The following is a 19,359-nucleotide window of genomic DNA, read 5'->3' on the forward strand; positions in this document are numbered from 1 at the left end:
TTTAGTGTTTTATAGATATAAAAAGGAAATTAATGTATTTTTAATGAAATAATAAGGATAAAAATGAGAAAAAATTTAATAAGTTTTTAGTTATAAGTTACCTCAGTTAGTTTATTAAAAGAACTTTAAGCTACTGACCAAACAAGATTTAATCACTGTATTTTACAAGATTTCCTTTTTTATATTTGTCGTGGGATTTAATCACTGTATTTTACAAGATTTTAAATACTTTTTTTTTGAAAGAAAGATTTTAAATACTAATTATGATATTCATGTCAGATGAAATTGTCATCTTAAATATTTTATTAACTTAAATATATAAATTTATTATTCGATTAATATAATAAATAGTTAAAAATGGAAAATATAAAATGTAATAAAATTTTAAATACCTATCAAACACATTTAACAGTTTAGGTGAAAAAATATTCTAAGCTTTCACCATGCAGCAAAACCACCACTTAATCAAGGTGATGGTTTGGCATTGGGCAACCTCCCTAATGGAAATTATACGCAATATAGCTCGTACCGGGCATGTCGACTGAGTATGTGGGTGTTGTGGTGGTTGAGTGGCTCTTAATATTGAGGAGAGTTTTCCAAGGTGACGTTTTGTGGCCGAACATAACGTGACATAACAGAACGGAACGGGACAGAACATGATGAAACATGACAATAATGTTTTTTGTACTGCCATAAGTTTAATTACATATACAACCTAATAAGCTAATTAAGATTTTGTTTGTTTCAGATAAAAAATTGGAATTTTAACCTCTCCGAATAAAAGATTAATTTTAGAGATTTTGGGAAAAACATAAAATGATTTATGTTTGGCTCCATAAAAAATGATTTTTTAATTGAAAAAATGATTTTTCTAAAAATAAACTGAAACAAACGCACTCTAAAGTTGTTTTTTTAAATAATCCGCTTTCAGCTTTTTGTAAAATAATGATTTTTTTAAAAGTTGAAACAAACATAAAAATAATGTGATTTTTCCAAAAAAAAAAAGGCTGAAACAAACACACTCTAAAGTAGTTTCTTCCAAATAATATGCTTTTTTGTCTCCGTAGAATAGCTCAAGTGGTAGGAGCTGAGAGATATATGAGTTGGGTGGTCCAGGGATTGATTCCTGGTCGGTATAATGCAATTTATCTTTCCGATGTACCAAAAAAATAATATGCTTTCTGCTTTTTGTAAAATAATGATTTATTGAAAAACTGAAACACACATAAAAATGATAAAAGTGATTTTTTCTAAAAATAATAAAACAAAGACACTCTAAAGTAACTTTTCCAAATAATATGCTTTCAACATTTTGTAAAATAATGATTTATTGAAAATCTGAAAATAATATAAAAATGAAAAAGTGATTTTTATATTAATAATAAGTTGAAGCAAATTTACTCTAAAGTAACTTTTCCAAATGATATACTTCCAGTTTTTTGTAAAATAATGATTTTTTCAAAAGCTGAAAGAAACATAAAAATGAAAAAAGTGGTTTAAAAAAAAAAGCTGAAACAAGTTTTAAAGTAACTTTTCTAAATATTCTGCTTTTAGCTTTTTGTAAAATAATGATTTTTTGAAAAGCTGAAACAAACATAAAAATGAAAAAGAGATTTTTCTAAAAATAAGCTGAAACAAATGCACTCAAATTAGCTCTTTTGTCATTGTTTAAAAAAAGTGATTGTACTTTTAAAAAATAATTGATTTTAATTTAAGTGATTTTTTTGAAAAGTGAAAATTTATTTTAAGTTTGCCAACAAATATAGGAAGTGATTTTAAACGGTTTAGATATAAATGATTTCAAATAAAAATTAGGGACATTTTTTACGGTGTAAAATTTTTAAGTGGTTGTTCTGTTGCGTCTTCTACTGTTTCATAGAACCAAAGTGTCTTGTTTTAGGAGTTTTTTATCTTGTTGCGTTCCGTCCTAAAATCACGACAAACATATATAGAACGAAACTCATATGTCATGTTTCGTTCCTTTCTCACTTGTCTACCAAACGCTACCTAGAGAATCCTGGTCCAAGATGTTGGTAGCATCAAATTTATGGTATATTTCTTCCTGGATGTTGTCTAAATTAATTTTAGGAGGAACTTCTTATATAAGCCAAGAACGAAATACAATGATATTACAGAAAGTTCATTTAAATATGCTCCTGCAAATGCCAAGAGAACACCATATCCATGTCTTCTAGCAATATTTGTAAATTCTCTTGCTGTTACCCTGAGCTAAAATGACAGAAATAAGTTATTCTTTATGGGAAGGATTGGCTCTCATGCCTTAATCAGTGTACAAAACCAAACCAAGAATACTTGTTTTCACATATTAGATTAAAAATTCCTGCATTATACAATAAAACACTATTTTTTTTTTTATAATTTGGAGGGCAAAAGCCCATACAATAAAACACTATAGTGTAACTTGATGAAGCTATTCAAATATAATATAAGTAGATCACATTGAATAATTTTTATTGTACTCTCTCAATGTTTTGTACATTTATTCATTGAAAAAATGTACCTCTATTTTAAATCAGATACAAATATTTGTGGTCAGAAGCATCTTACATTACTAAAAAACACAAAGAAACAAGCTTAGCTACAAGCATCTTTATTTCCTTATATATGATCTTATATATGTAGACAACATTTATCTCTTCATTCTGAAGTACTCATTTTTCAAATGAAAAAACACAATTTGCAATTCATTGTGGCTACAGAATCATGGCATCATGCAAGTTTTTGGTTGGTTTAACTTTTGGGATCATCTTGATTTTCACATGAATAGAACACGTTGTGAAATGGGAACGCTAATAATAACCCAAGAAATTAAACCTCGCCAAAGTTAGGCCAAATTAATTGGAACGTGGTGCACATTGACATCCACGGCCAATTGGGTCCTCTCAATTATATTGGATTCGTAACACCTTATTATGTCAAGTGGTTGGCCGTGAAAATTGGAGCATGGTGAATTGGGAAAATATTTAAATGAACTACGTATCCCTTTACGTCACCAGTTCCATTATGACGCCATTCGCCTCCGTCCATGGTGCCCCTAAATAAATAGTATTGGTTGATATGAGTGATTAGCCATTGAAAAAAAAAATAACTTTGTTAGGTAGAAAATCATGAGTGAGCAGAACATAAAGGTTGGTGTAAATATTAGTTTGGTGAAAGAAATATGTGTATATATGATTAGAATGGAAAAGAATGAACATCATAACATTTTATTATAATATTTGATTTTTAAATATTGGTGGGAGTTATATAAGGAGAGCTGGAGAGGTGATTTTTCTTAGCTAAAATTAATCACGTCCATAATTACCACTGCAATTTTTAATTCGAAAAAATTAAAAAAATTAGATTCAATGTACATTAAAAAAAAATAACATTGAAGAAGCTAATTCATGGGTATTAAGTATTAACCCAACTTTACCATTTCCACTTCCACATCACACTAGTTTTGGTTCGGATTTAAGTCTAAACTAATAAATAAGTCTTTATAAAAAGTAGAACAATCATCAACCTCTAAACTAAGACTAGCCTTAAACTAATTATTGAATGTCATATATGAATTCTAAGATAGTATTATATCATAAACTATTTTATATGGGTTTTAGTATATTCACACAACTTTCTCTTCTATTTCATTTCCAACCAATTTTTTTGCATATCTCTTTTTCTATCAAATTACATATCATAATATCATATCTCTAACTTCTATTTCTATCTCTCTCAACTAGGTGTGAGGTGTTAGAGTGATGCAATGAAATGCGAGACTCTCATAGCCTGATGGTTCATGATGGGGTTTGAGAGTTCACCATCCACATTGAGCTATATAAGTGATTTGGACATCAACCATACATTGATCACAAAACCTTAAGATAATGAGTGAGTCATTCCACTTATAAATTGTTCAACACTTGCTTATCCATCTATGAAATATTTCATTCACACTAGTATACTTCAAAACTCTCATTCAAGTGTGATTTTTCTATTTTTTACTTCCCTTCAAGTCTAACTAACTTGTTCATTTTTATCCTTTTTTTTATCGAGGCTTTTTTTTTCGGGGCTTTTTCCCTTTCTTTTTTACGCTCATTGAGTACTTTTTTTTTTATGGAAATCATTGAGTACTTTACTTTGCGCATTCATTTATCAAGTGTTGGGACTCAACATTAATGAAGTACATCATCTTAGACTTTCACTTGCTTATTCATCCAATGCAAGACTTATTTCATTTTACACTTATATAATTCAATAAAGTGTGAGTGAAATGAGTGAAGTGTTAACCGATTTTTATTAATTAGTTCTATATCCCCCTATATTAAATCTTCAGATTCACTAGAAATATGATGAATAATATTTTATGACTTATCCTTTGAAAGCCATAAAAATTGCTAATGAATGATTAAATAAGAACTGGCGCAGGAAATTGGTAATTTGGAACAAATCAATTATCATGAGTCTAACACGTGAACCATCAATATTTCCTTCCACATCCATTTTTCAGTTTTTACTTTGGTTTTCCACCACTCTTTACATTTCCCACAAATTCTGACTCTGGTGTGGCATTTAAAGTGGAAAATGAAAAAATGAACAAAAATTCTAAACCCCATATATAAAAAGGGAAACAAAGAAGTAAAAAACTTGAAAACCCCTTGAGTTTTGATACTTTTCTACCCATTCTTGTTACCTACCCATGAGTATATATGAATTGTGATCTTCTTTTGGTGAACCACCATTCCACATCTTCATAACTGCAATAAATAAACATGATGCAAGCTCAAATGTGAGTGAGATATGCACGTGTGTGTTCATTGTTCAATAGTATAAATAACTCTTTACTCTTGCATCCCCTTCACAGACAAAAGCCAAAACCACACTCCCTCAAATTAACTACAATTGCTCTCTAGAGATGGCAAATCTCAGCAATGGCCTCTGCCATATAAACTCCTTTGTCAACATTCCAACAGTGAAGTTTACAAAGCTTTTCATCAATGGAGAATTCGTGGATTCAGTTTCAGGTTCTAACTTCTAACAGTAAAGTTTCTTTGAATATATAATTGTTACAAAAATAAGCAAGATTTTACACAGGAGTGACAGGACTAAGAAAATTTTAATACACTTTTTTTTTGAAACCTTGCCAAATAATAGTAGGGTAATGATTCCAATTTTTTTTTTTAAAATCAAACAATTAAGTCAAATTGTTACTAATATGTATTTTGGACTTTTGAAAAAAAAATAAAGGAAAAACGTTTGAGACAGTTGATCCAAGAACAGAGGAAGTGATTACAGAGATAGCAGAGGCTACCAAAGAAGATGTTGATATTGCTGTGAAGGCTGCACGTAAAGCATTCGATTCTGGTTCATGGCCACGCATGACTGGTGCTGTAAGTTCAGATCTTCACCCTCTATTTCTATTATTATGGATTACAAATAAGGCATTCATCATTATCCAGGAAAAAAAAAACCAGTAGTTGTGGATTTTCAAGGTGAAAAGTTGCATGTTGAGTATTATAAACTATTTGAATACAAATAGCATATAAACTATTTCCATTACTGCTTTTTTTTTAATATTTATATGATGGTATGGTCTATGAGAAATTGAGAACTATTTTAGTTGGTTGCTTTCCATGGTGATAAAAAGAAAAAAAATTGCAGCAACACACTCATTTAAGCATACTCTAACATACTCCATGTGATGGGTTTATTTTCCTAAAAGTCAATATATTTACCTAAATAGTATGTTTAAAAGAGTATCGTGGTAGCATTTCTCAAATAGAAAATATATAAAAAATAGAGTATGTTAAAGGATCAAATATCATAAATTGAAGATTAACAATTTTTCTCCCAAACATAAGCAGTGTTTCTCAAGTAGGGAGTAACATGTATTAATTAATTAATATGGTGTGGTCATGGGATATTTGTTTGTTAGGGGAGAGCAAAGATTATGCTGAAGTGGGCAGAGCTAATAGAACAGAACATAGAAGAATTAGCAGCATTGGACACCATTGATGGTGGGAAGCTATACAGTTGGTGTAAGGCTGTGGACATTCCTGAAGCCGCCAACCTCCTGCGTTACTATGCTGGTGCTGCTGATAAAATCCATGGAGATGTGTGCAAAACTTCCAGGGACCTCCACTTGTATACTTTAATGGAACCGGTTGGTGTAGTTGGACACATTATTCCTTGGAATTTCCCCACCATCATGTTCTTTGGTAAGGTCAGCCCTGCCTTAGCTGCTGGCTGCACCGTGATCCTCAAGCCTGCTGAGCAAACACCACTCTCAGCACTCTTCTATGCTCATCTTGCAAAGCAGGTATGGTTTATCAAAATTGGATGAGTTTCTTATTAAATATAGTTCCTAATTCATTCAGAAACATTAGCATATTAGATATCCTGGTAATTTTATTAATCTGTGTTTGGTTCTACATTTAAGAGTCCTAGAATCAGCTCTCATTGTTCGGAATAGCTTTTAGGTGGTCATATAGGTGTTTAACAAATCGATTTCAAGAACTGATTTCAGTCCCAAAATAAATTTTGCGGAGAAGCTACTAGCTAGAGAGAGTAGCTTCTGTGGTGACAATTGCAGAATATCATAACATTACCCTATAGAAATTACTTTTTCCATAAATTTATCCTAAAATTAATCACTTACTTCGCTTCACTTCCAACTCACTTTTAGTGTAATCAATAAATTTAATCAAAATCAATTCTATCGCCGACAACCCTGATGGCCTGATCTAAACGCGCACCTAAATCCTAATATCACTAATACATGGATGAAAATAAAAATATAAGCTGACTGGTTTTTCTTGTTTTCCCTTTTGATGAAGGCTGGTATCCCAGATGGAGTGCTCAATGTAGTACCCGGATTTGGTTCAATTGCTGGAGCTGCAATTACCTCACATATGGACATTGATGCTGTAATTTGAAAGTGCACTGTATATTTCATACCAACTAGGCACCGGCAATCACTAAGTTTGCTTTGATTTTGTTATGTTACAGGTCAGTTTTACAGGTTCATCAGAAACAGGTCGTCAAGTAATGATGGCTGCAGCCATGAGCAATTTGAAACCTGTTTCGCTCGAATTAGGAGGCAAGTCACCGGTCTTGATTTTCGATGATGCTGATGTAGACAAAGCTGTTGAACTTGCTCTCTTTGGCATCCTGCACAACAAGGTATAGTTTCTTTCAAGAAACATAAAAAAGAACTAAGACTTATTATACCTCTACACTCTAGTAACTAACTCTGTAATTTTCAGGGAGAAGTCTGTGTTGCATTCTCCAGAGTTTTTGTCCAGGAAGGGATTTATGATGAGTTTGAGAAGAAGGTGGTGGAGAAGGCAAAAACTTGGGTAGTGGGAGACCCTTTTGATCCTAAAGTTCAGCAAGGCCCCCAAGTAAGGATACTTCAAAGGAGCATAAAATGCACAAAATTGAGTGTGTTTGGTTTGGGAGACCCCAGAATCAAATCTGACATAGTAAAATCAATTGTGAATGACTATATAGAAGTTTGGAAGTCATTTTTGAGATTTGATATCAGTCCCAAATCAAATTTGCTAGAAACTAGAGAGTAACTTTTGCATTGGAGATGATCAATTGTGAGATTTTACAACTTGATTTCACAGCAATACCCTGCAAAAGTCATTCATAAATGCATCCCAACATAAATCACGTTACTCTTAAGTCTTAACCCACTTTTACTATAATCAATGTTACCAAAATTAGTTTTATCCAAAATCAATTGTGAAAACACTGATCCAAACACGCACTGAAGTATTTTATTTTATTTCAATTTTCATGTAGTTGCTTGCAGAAAAAGAAAAAGGTTAACATGATTCTCCTCTGCACTTGGTTTTCTATGCAGACTAGTAAGGCACAATTTGATAAAATCCTTTCCTATATTGAGCATGGAGTGAATGAAGGAGCCACACTGTTGACTGGGGGCAAGACAGTGGGAAACAAGGGATACTATATTGGACCTACTATCTTTTCCAATGTTAAGGTGTATTTCAACTTTACCTCAAGCATGAAACTTGGCTATCTTTATCATAACTGAACAACTGACCTAAATATTTTTATTTATTCATTTTGAAAATTGTGTGTAGGAGGACATGGTGATAGCAAAAGATGAAATATTTGGACCTGTGATGGTACTTTCTAAGTTCAAGTGAGTACCCATGTTATTCTCCTTTTCCTTTTTCACTCAGCATAAACTTATTGAATGATAGGAACCTTTGAGAGAACCATACTACAAAAGTTAGTCGTACAATAGCCCTTTGACTAGTCCCCAATGTCAAAGGACATGTGGAAGACTCTGTTACCAATTGATAAGAATTTTGGGAGAACCTTATCACAATTACAATGTCATATTTCTCATACGAGATTTAAGTTTCATAACGTTGCAATTGGATCCTAACATAAAACTAATTTGGCATATGTACAACAGGATCATTGAGGAAGCAATTGAAAAAGCTAACAGCACAAGATACGGCCTAGCAGCAGGGATTGTGACCAAGAACTTGGACATTGCCAACACTGTCTCGAGGTCGATCCGTGCCGGCATCATTTGGATCAACTGCTTCTTTGCCTTTGACATTGACTGCCCTTTTGGAGGGTATAAGATGAGTGGATTTGGAAGAGATTATGGACTGGAAGCACTTCACAAGTATCTTCAAGTTAAATCAGTTGCAACTCCAATTTACAATTCACCATGGCTTTGAAAGTTTCATATGTTTTTGTAAACACTAAACATAAAAGTGTCTTTCACTGCTTAAGTTTTTTTCCCTCTCTTCTGGATTCTGAATAATAAAAGTTTTTGGCGTTATCTGGTAATAATAGTGTATACAAGTCCTTTAAGAAGTTAAACAACTCACATGAATAACTTAAACAATTAAGTCCTTTAAGAAGTTGACTAATATATGATGCTATTCGATTTTTTCCCCCATTTGTTTCATGGTATGGTTTTCAGGGCTCAAGGGCTGCTCTAAAAATTGCTGTACAGAACGTTAGAGTAAACGCAAACGTGATTTTACGAATCTCAATTGAACCATACATACATACATACAAGTATACAGCAACAGAGAACAGAGAAAAGAAGAAAGAGACTTGTTCTCCAAAGGAGATGTATCAAAGAATAATATTGTATATTTGTATTTCATCACTAGTAATTACAACAAAAAATCCTGGAATTCCCTCAAAAAAAATATTAAGAGAAAATACAAAAAAATAAAATCAATGGAGCATGTATGTGATTCCCAACGCCACCAGCATAAGCAAGTAAGCAATTCCTTGATCAATTGCAGTGCCTGTCATAAATAAAAACAATATTAAATTAACAATTAGAAAGAAGGAGGAGTTTTCTTACTGCATAAATTAAAAAATGATGACAATAACAAAAAAAATCTACTGAAGAAGAAAATTGGAAACTTTTTTTCACTTACCATCACTGGTAGGAGCAGGTGCTGGGGAAAGATCCAAGTTCTGAGCTTGACCCAGATGAGAGATTGCCATGATGAACAAACTGATAAATATTGGGAAGGTGAGAAGTCTTAGAGGACTCATGCAAACTATATTTTCCGAGAAAGTGGCAAGAAAATGCTGGAAAAATTGAGCAGATTGACACAGGGAAACTTAGGAAATTTCAAAAGTGTGTTTGGAGAGAAAGAAAGAAGGGTGGGTGGTATTTATAGGTGAGGGGCAAAAGAGGAAAGTCAAAGGTGGTGGGCGTGTCTTAACTGTATCTCTGTGCCGTACAAGATTGAAGAGCTATATTCTCAAGCAACAATCAAAGATTCAACCTAGGTTTCTAGAATCAGTTATCATGGTCAGTCTAGAAAATCATCTCCTAATTCAATAGGAGTAATCACCATTTTGGTCCCTAAGAAAGTAGGCACCGGTCATATTAGTCCATAGAGATCATTAATGGTTAAAAAAATCCTTGTAAGTGTTAACGTCGGTCATAGTAGTCCCTATCTAAGTTTGACCGTTAGTCCCTGGAACAGAAAGTGCTCATGTGTCACGTTATGTGCCACGTAGGTTTCAATTTAGTCCCCGACGTTATCAATTTAGTCCCTAGGTAATTAAATTTAATTAAAATAATGAGTTAAAAAAATAAAAATACAAGAATAGAAAATCTTAATTAAAAAATAAAAAATAAGCCAAATAATTAAAATCTGATCGCCGTTTCAGATCTGCCTTCACTACAAGCACACATCTCTTCCTCTGCCTACACTCCACCACCCTCCCTTCACCACGACCACCACAAGATCTGTTTCCTCCACCCCAGTCACCAGCAACAGAGCCGCACCCCCATAGCCACAACCTTCCTCGCTCTCACCTTCTACGCTGCCTCTGTTCGATGCCGACGACCTTCCTCGAACCGGCAAGGAGCGTGGAAGCGTGGTGGTGGCGCGGTTGCAGATGAGCGGCGTGAGAGGAACATAGAGAGTATGCGACTGGGAAGGAGGAGTGGAGCGTGGTGGCGATGCAACAAATCTGACGAGGTGTGTGGCGGTGGCAAGCAGAGGAGCGTGGTGGTGGCGATTTTGAAGGGAGGAAGGGAGGTGATGGTGGGTGGGTTTGGGGTTGGTTCTGGATTTGCTGGGTTTTGAAGAAAAGAGGAGTGGGAGGTAGAGGGAGTGATGGGTTTGCTGGGTGAAAACAGTTCAAACAACATTCAAACGTTTCTTGCTAGTGTTTGTGGAATTAACACAGTCATTCTGGGTCATTCTGAATGTAAAGTTGAGATATATGTTCATTTTGCTTCATTTCAATAAAGCTATGCTTGCTTTCTTTCTCCTAGTCAATTGACTTGCTTATTTTCATGGTTTTGAACAGAAAAACCATTTGTCTGGATTGTGAAAATCTTATTTAAAGCTTACATTTGATACCGTGCAACAATTGATGAACACGGTTTAATAGGGACCCTTTAATGGTTGCTTTGTTTGCATCTAATTTCTGAGGTAACGTTGCCATGACAAAATCCAGTAAATGAATTGAATGAAGAGTGTGGTAGAAAAACAAGCTTGAGGGTTGGGGGTTGATGTTTTTCTTAAACAGGATTTGGGTGGGATGAATTTGGGTTGAAGATGATGGGAAGGATGAAGATGGGATTAATTTGGGTTGTATTTTTATTTTTTTAACTCATTATTTTAATTAAATTTAATTACCTAGGAACTAAATTGATAACGTCGGGGACTAAATTGAAACCTACGTGGCACATAACGTGACACATGAGCACTTTCCGTTCCAGGGACTAACGGTCAAACTTAGATAGGGACTACTATGACCGACGTCAATACTTACAGGGATTTTTTTAACCATTAATGATCTCTAGGGACTAATATGACCGGTGACTACTTTCTTAGGGACCAAAATGGTGATTCACTCAATTGAATAGCAATCCTCCACTATTAATATCCTGCAAATTCATGATTTTATCAGTATATTAATTTATCTTTTTATCCACTATTTTCATGTTAAATTTCAATCTTTGTTTTTATTCTCGTCAATTTACATCAGATAAAAAATTAAATTAAATCAAATAAGAAATAAGAAATGAGGTTTATACAATTTTATTCAACTAAGAGATAAGGTTTGGAGATAAAAAAACAATTATCATGATTTGAAATTGAATGTTTTACCGGATTAAATTAAAATTCTAATTTTTTGAGATACTAAAAAATAAGAAGTTATATATTGGAAATAAAGAAAGTTGAGTTGTTTGTAAGTGAAAACAACTTATACAGATCTAATGCCTTAATAGTTTTAGTGAAAGATGTGGTGTTTAGTTCACTTGTTTGCTCTCTAAGCCCAACGTGAGATCTCTCAGTAAGGACGTATCTAGGGAGGGGCAGCCAATAACCTCGCCCTCCCTAACATGTTTAAGTCTTAATCAGGCGCGGCCTATATGATGTTGTATATTTTCTAAAATGTATGTATTCTTATTATGTTCATTATTTTAGTCATCCATTTTAATTAATATTTATTGTAGCAGCTAGAGAAGTTGATGAAATTCACAAGTTTTTTAAAAATGGAATCGGTGATACTCTTTGTCAAGCCTTAGAACGATGATCTCAAGATATAGTTGATATTTTGAATCTTGTGTCAACAACTAAATATCTTCTTGTGTTATACTTCTTTTTTAATGCGTCATACGCTTACACCACAACAAGCTTTCGCGACAAGAGGACCATCACATTGTGATTCTATATGAGTAGTAACATAGAGAAAAGTACCCATACTCGAGCGAGCAACCATTCCAAAGCCTGTGTGGAAGCTTGCCTCGTCCAATCTTGCATCTACATTTTGCTTAATCTAAATGCAAATAAAAAAGATGAGGGAGACGGCAACACCCGTGACCCACCTCGTCCATCTTGCATCTACATTTTACTTAATCTAAATGCAAATAAAAAAGATGAGGGAGACGGCAACACCCGTAACCCACCTCGTCCATCTTGCATCTACATTTTACTTAATCTAAATGCAAATAAAAAAGATGAGGGAGACGGCAACACCCGTGACCCACCTCAGCAGGGCCGGCCCAAGGGCCAAGCCACCAAAGCAAGGGCTTTAGGCCACTAAAAAAAAACTAATTTTTACTAAGAAGAGAAAAAGGCCTCCAATTTTTTTTTACTAAGTAAAAAAAGACCCCAAACATTTTAATAAATAAATATTTCTTTAGGTAAAAAGACCTCATTTCAAAATTTACTTTAAACCTTGTGTAGTGTTGGGCTACCCTCGCAGCAGGTTCCTCCACTGCTTATAATGATAATATTGATTAACTTCTTACAGCTTTGACCAATTTGTATACGTGCGCGAAGTGGGAATTGATTAATGGTTATTTTGTGTAAGGCTCGAAAAGAAAAATGAAAATAATGTGATGGCATTTGATTTTTTCAATTTGCCGACTATACTACATTACTATACTATACTTTTCTCACGGAGAAAAAGTAAATCGCGTTAATATATTGGAGAGTTGAAAAAATATCCACCGAAACAAAGGAGAACAGAAAAGAAGAAAGAAACCATCCTCTGAAGTAAATGTATAAAAGAATAGTATACTAAATTTCATTAATAATAATAATTACAAAAAAATCATGGAATTTCCCTCGCCAAATATCAGGAGAAAATACAAAATAAAATAAAATCAATGGAGCATGTATGTGATTCCCAGCGCCACAACCATAAGCAAGTAAGCAATTCCTTGATCAATTGCAGTGCCTGTCATAAATAAAAAACAATATTAAATTAACAATTATAAAGAAAAAGGAGTTTTCTTACTGCATAAATTAAGAAGAATAATGGACAAAAAATAAAAAAACTGTGAAATGAAGAATTGGGAAAGTTTTTCACTTACCATCACTAGTAGGAGCAGGTGCTGGTGAAAGATCCAAATCCTGAGCTTGACCCAGATGAGAGATTGCCATGATCAACAAACTGAGAAATATTGGGAAGGTGAGAAGCCTTAGAGGACTCATTTCCAAATAATATTTTCCAAGAAAAAGAAGTGAGAAAATTTAATTAATGCCGGAAAAGTTGAGCAAATCAACACTGGGAAACTGAGAAATTTTCTAAAGTGTGATGTGTTTGATGAGAGGAAAATAAGGGTGCGTGGTATTTATAGGTGAGGGAGAGAAGAAGAAGAAGGGATGAAATGAGGAAGGTGGCTGCGGAGAAATTTCAAAGAAAGAAAAGTGAGTTACGTTTGAAGACGCGTCAGCGATTTCGACTGGGTTGGCGACTCGTTGACTCAGGTAGGGACAGCACATCACACGAAGGAAAAATTAAGGAGAGTTGAAGAAATTGTATGCATGTCATGCTCTTACATGTGTCTATTTATTTTAATTTTAATTTTTGTACTACCTAACACATTTGGATTCTCAAGCAACAGCCATCAAATATTCAACCCCAAAGTTTTCTAGAATCAGTTACCATGGTCAGTCTAGAAAATTATTGCATATTGATTATTGAATATATACTAGTTTATTCACTATTGTATGACTTGGATTGGGTCAAGCGTGCTTCCAAGCAGAACGACCCAAAAACCAAGTAAGGAAGCCCAAAAGGTAGACAACCAAGCATGAAGTGGAGTCCAGATTCATCCCCCTTTTCTCCCCAAGAATAGTCATATTTGTTATTATAATTCCCCTTGATTTCCTCCCTAAATCATGTAACCTAGTCAACTCATTCAATGCATTTATTATTAGGGTTATGAGTTCACCATCTATATAAGAGGGAGCTTATGATGTATAATACATGTTCTCTATTACCACAATATTACTCTTGAGCTTCTTTGCTCTACCCTAGGATTTTATTCCAGAACATTGGCGCCCACCGTGTGGCTCGGTAAAACTTTCCTCGGCCCCAAGTGATCCTGATATTGACATACCACCTCTAAGGGTCCTTGCATGTTGTGCTCCATCTCGATCATAATCATATGCTGGTTTTTGTTGTGCATCTTCTCAATCTATGCTGATTTTTGGTTTTCATGATGAACTTACTCTTCACTTGATTTTCCTCTTGCTAGCTTCGTTCTTCTTTATTATTATAGTTACTAAAATAATTAGATGTGCAGTTTTATTTCAACTAGTTTTTATTCTGTGTCAAAATAACTATTTCTCCTTAGAGTGACAAGGAAAATCAACTCTTCAACGGCAAGCTTGGGATAAAAAGAGCAACAGATTACCATGGTAACCAGTGGAAGAAGACCTTGTTCGATCACACATCTGTGAGCGGCTGCGGAAGCATAAGCAGCGGTAAGAACTCCACGAAAAAACCCCAAGCGGAGCAATAATTGGTCGGCCAACACATCTATATCTCTCCCTAATCAACTTCACCCATGCTTAGGGACGTTTCAATTTAATTCTTTGAAGAATTACTCGATTTCAGCAATGACTGGTTCATTATTTTTAATTAAGCATGATACTTGCCAGGTTTATTATCATACTTTTATTTCTATTTGATTTAGAAGATTTATAAGAATAAGACGTAATTTTATCTAAATAAAATTTTTCATAAATTGAGGGGTATTATTTGTTGCTTTGATTTTTTCGGCCAGATTTGTTTGATTGGATACCGTTTTCATTCAAGACAATTGAAGTGAATTAACATGATTTATGCGTCAGTTTCTGAAGAATTTGATTATTGTATGAATTCATTAACCTGTGAATTAGACTGCAATAATTGTCACTTATAAGGCACAACCTTCCTTTTGTGTATGTGATGTCATTTAAATATTGGAATTGAATTGATTTGATTAAGTCAACCTTGCTGTTCCACATTTTTTCACGATCTTATGTGGAATCAATTTTATTGCTCCAAGTTAGCTTTTTAAGATTATTACATTTATATAACTTTAATATGCATTTTTTACTTGATGGTATGAACGACATTTATCATTTTGATATATCGGTTATGATTATTAATGATCATTTAATCACCTATCAATACAATTTGAATTCACATTCATGACTTATGTTTTCCTTTTTGACTAAATCCCCTAACTTTATCAACGTATCATATCTTTCCATTTAGCTGTTACTATTCCTAATTGGCATTATTAGGATTGATATCACCCTTTGCGGTTTTAAACGTTAACCCATTTTAATATTGCTCCCCTATTATTGTTATTATCTAGGTGCCTAATGAATAGCCTTTTATTCCTCCCTTTATTATAGTATATCCGTTAAATCATATTGTTGCAATAATAATTGGTGAAGAATCCATTATAACTACTGTTTATTACCATTTATCGCCTTACCAAATGTGTCTCTCACATCCGATCAAACAACCAAGAGATTCAGCAAGTTACAAAGACGTTTTGTTAACTAGAATGCTAGTGAAATAGTTTAATCAAATTTGTCCTTGTAAAGAAAGTTGTTTTGCAGGGATGCTAGTGAAAGAATACCACCAATTTAGTCCTTGTAAAGATTGTCGTGATAGACTATATGACCTGAAGACTAAATTACTAAATATTGTCCAAATTTGGTTTGCCTTCTCTGCTCGTCTGGTTGACTCCATGGAAAGTCTATAGTGTATCTCCACAAGTGCTATCTTTGGATCTCCGCCAACTCCGGTTACGCGTCGAGCCTCGTCACCTGATCCTCGACCAAGTGCGTTAAACCTCCACCAACTCTGGTTGCGTGTTGAGCCTCACCATCAGGTCCTTGACCAGGTGCGTTAAACCTCCGCCAACTCCGGTTGCGCGTCGAGCCACACCACCTGGTCCTCGACCAGGTGCGTTAAACCTCCACCAACTCCGGTTGCGTGTTGAGCCTCACCATCAGGTCCTTGACCAGGTGCGTTAAACCTCCGCCAACTCCGGTTGCGCGTCGAGCCACACCACTTGGTCCTCGACCAGGTGCGTTAAACCTCCGCAGGTGCGTTAAATCTCCGCCAACTCCGGTTGCACGTCAAGCCTCACCTATTGCCCCATGCCAAGTGTGTTTCAAACTCCGCCGACCTCGTGCACGCGTCGAGTCTCACAGCTTGGCCCCATGCCAAGTGCGTTTCAACCTCCGCCGACCCTGTGTCGCGCATTGAGCTTCACCGCTTGGCCCCATGCCAAGTGTGTTTCAAACTCCGCCGACCCCGTGTCGCGCGTCGAGCCTCACCGCTTGGCCCCATGCCAAGTGTCAAGTAGGATACGATGCAAATAAGTTTAAAGAGGAAAAAACAACTAGTTCATTAAAGACAACTGACTTAAAGCAACACATGCCCAATTCTAAAGGCTTTTGTGCCTAGTTCCTAGCCACAAGCCTTGGTGGGCTGTGTACCGTCATGGACTTGGATTGGGTCAAGCGTGCTTCCAAGTAGAACGACCCAAGAACCAAGTAAGGAAGCCCAAAAGGTAGACAACCAAGCATGAAGTGGAGTCCAGATTCATCCCCATTTTTTCCCCAAGAATAGTCAAAGTAGTTATTATAATTCCCCTTGATTTCCTCCCTAAATCATGTAACCTAGTCAACTCATTCAATGCATTTATTACTAGGGTTATGGGTTCACCATCTATATAAAAGGGAGCTTATGATGTATAATACATGTTCTCTATTACCACAATATTACTCTTGAGCTTCTTTGCTCTACCCTAGATTTTATTCCAGAACAACTATCTTGCAAAGTCATGTTTTATATATCAGCACAGACTCTATGGTAGGACTTTATGGTGGTGAGTTAGTAATTGTGTCCAGTAACTGAGTAAAGTGAGTTTTTTCTTTTCATGAAATTATTCAGTGAATAAGATGCACGAAGTTGGATAAGTTTTTCAATTTGGTCTCTTTAATTTCATCAAAGGAAATTTCTTTTGTCACATTATAGTTTTCTTTTATGTACTGCTCTTGAGCTTTTAGCAAGCCAAAAAACCTTTTAAAACAAGAAACAAGCGAAAAAACTAATTAAGTAGCATGCATATTTGCAATCAATTAATTCAATGGCAATTCATATATATGCCTTTAGATTCTCATGTTATGGCTTCCTTCCTGGTTATATACATAAATTCTTTTTATCAAAGTAATTTTTGTGTTTTCCCTAAATTCTAGCATTATTCATCTGCCAACTAAAGACGTAAGTCCCAATTCACTAATAATATTCATATATTTTCTCCGTCTCTCCATCCTCACATATCATATCACATTTATTATTTTCTCTCTACATTTCATATATATTTTGGTGTGTACACCAAAAAGAGTGGTACACTCATCTCCATTGTAATTTTTTTGTCAACTTAGCATGCACCTTATATCTCCTTTTTGACTATCAATTCCATAACATTTAGAAACTAAATCGGTGTAAACAGTATCATAATTCAATTCCCATGAAAACTAATTATATAGTCCCACTACAAAAATGCGTCACGTAGCGGAGGTTTTTATTTATTTATTTATTTGCTTTTATCGGGGGTTTTCAACCCCCACGAGTTACTTACCGACGGTTTTGAAAAATCCCGAAGTTACACTCTCCACAACATATTAACAGTGTTTTTCAACAACCTCTCGGACATGCAAAATGTGTTTAGCGGCGATTATTTAACAGGTTTTTTAACATCCCTTATCCGCAAACTTTATTTAACGAGAGTTTTACTGCAAGAGCTTATTTACTACTTTAAACCTCTCTTGGCTACCAGAGTTTACTTTGAGGACATTTTTAACCTCATTTAATTGTGGGAGTTTATGTATTAACCATTTAAAGAGGTTTTCTAAACATCTTAACTAGTCTTCTTTTTTCCTTTTTATGGTTTATTAACCATCTTCGATTTGAGGCTGCCATAAAAAATATCTACATACAAATATTATTCACCTCTTTAATGCACAGTTATTTAATATTTAAATGCACATAATATGAATTAATAAATCTCTATTGCAAATAACCAATGTAATGTGACCATGATTTAAGGATTCATAATCCAAACATCATAGTGAGAAACTTAAGGTTACAATATCCAAAATAACAAAACACTTCAAATAAAGAAATAAACCTATAGATAACTTTCAATCCAAAATAACCCATACACAACTTTAGATCCAAAATAACCTAAATGTATCTTCAAACGAATCAACTTTGAAAACAAAATAGCACTACTTGTTGCTAGCATTGTATGATCCGCTTTCATCCGAATGTATGTCGAATGTACTTCCAATATCATTTTTTTGGTGCATACTTCCAATATCATTTACCTGGAAATAATAAAATTAAAATATTTAGTAGATAATAAAAAACTTATAAACATAAAAGAATATAAAAATTATAATTTGTGGTCATACCCAAATATGCATGTCAGAGGAGAATATGCTATAAAAATATGCATATTGGATTGTTAGTTTCCTAAAATAGTGAAACCACAACCGAGGAAATATAGTGCATGTTAAAAAAAGTATTCAAATGCCATAAGTCACCCATTATCCTGAACAACTGCAAATTAGTGGTTGTTTGGAAATTCAAAATTGGCTCTGGACTGGACCCCACGCTTTTGTGTCAAAACAGAAGTAGAGAAAAATGATAAGGCATCACTCTTGAGAGAGGGTGAAAGAGGGAAAGGACATTAGATGAAAAGAAGCTAGTGAACCAAGGAATCTAGTGCAGAAAATAAACACATGCTTAATGAAAGAAGAAAATTCAAGAAACAGGCATTATAGAGGTTCCAGCACACCTGCGTGAACAAGACAAAATGACATCATGCAACAAAGCAACAACAGATATAGTACAATATGTAGCCATCCTATGTTGTAATTCTAAAACAACTACATAACCAAATGTTTGGGACATATGGTGAAACGATGATAAGGATGCATTCATTAAGATGAAAAGAAAGTGTGTAGTGTAACACCCCGATTTCCAGGTGTCACTTTAGTAACCAAA

General features: G+C 34.4%; 1 protein-coding gene and 2 long non-coding RNA genes across 3 annotated transcripts; 1 reads left to right on the forward strand and 2 right to left on the reverse strand.

Annotated features, from left to right (window-relative positions):
- The first annotated feature begins 4,869 nt into the window (after positions 1-4,869).
- On the forward strand, positions 4,870-9,148 carry LOC130738950 (aldehyde dehydrogenase family 2 member C4-like). Its single transcript, XM_057591137.1, has 9 exons — positions 4,870-5,024; positions 5,248-5,390; positions 5,936-6,319; positions 6,837-6,926; positions 7,009-7,182; positions 7,266-7,403; positions 7,871-8,008; positions 8,112-8,173; positions 8,453-9,148. The coding sequence occupies exons 1-9, from the start codon at positions 4,916-4,918 to the stop codon at positions 8,724-8,726; spliced, it is 1,512 nt and encodes a 503-aa protein (XP_057447120.1). The 5' UTR covers positions 4,870-4,915; the 3' UTR covers positions 8,727-9,148.
- Positions 9,131-9,658, reverse strand: LOC130738952 (uncharacterized). The gene is made up of 2 exons (XR_009019711.1): positions 9,447-9,658; positions 9,131-9,311 (listed from the first exon to the last, which is right to left on the reverse strand). It is a non-coding gene; the product is annotated as an uncharacterized LOC130738952 (long non-coding RNA).
- Positions 9,659-13,050: 3,392 nt separating this feature from the next.
- On the reverse strand, positions 13,051-13,503 carry LOC130738951 (uncharacterized). Its single transcript, XR_009019710.1, has 2 exons — positions 13,364-13,503; positions 13,051-13,227 (listed from the first exon to the last, which is right to left on the reverse strand). It is a non-coding gene; the product is annotated as an uncharacterized LOC130738951 (long non-coding RNA).
- Between the last annotated feature and the right edge of the window lie 5,856 nt (positions 13,504-19,359).

Source organism: Lotus japonicus, chromosome 2 (genome assembly GCF_012489685.1).
Source record: "Lotus japonicus ecotype B-129 chromosome 2, LjGifu_v1.2".
NCBI lineage: Eukaryota > Viridiplantae > Streptophyta > Magnoliopsida > Fabales > Fabaceae > Lotus > Lotus japonicus.

Coding starts and splice junctions, on each gene's coding strand:
- LOC130738950 (XM_057591137.1), top strand. CDS start 4,916: ATGGCAAATCTCAGCAATGGCCTCTGCCATATAAACTCCTTTGTCAAC. Junction 6,927..7,008: donor CACATATGGACATTGATGCT/GTAATTTGAAAG, acceptor GTTATGTTACAG/GTCAGTTTTACAGGTTCATC. Junction 7,404..7,870: donor AAGTTCAGCAAGGCCCCCAA/GTAAGGATACTT, acceptor TTTTCTATGCAG/ACTAGTAAGGCACAATTTGA.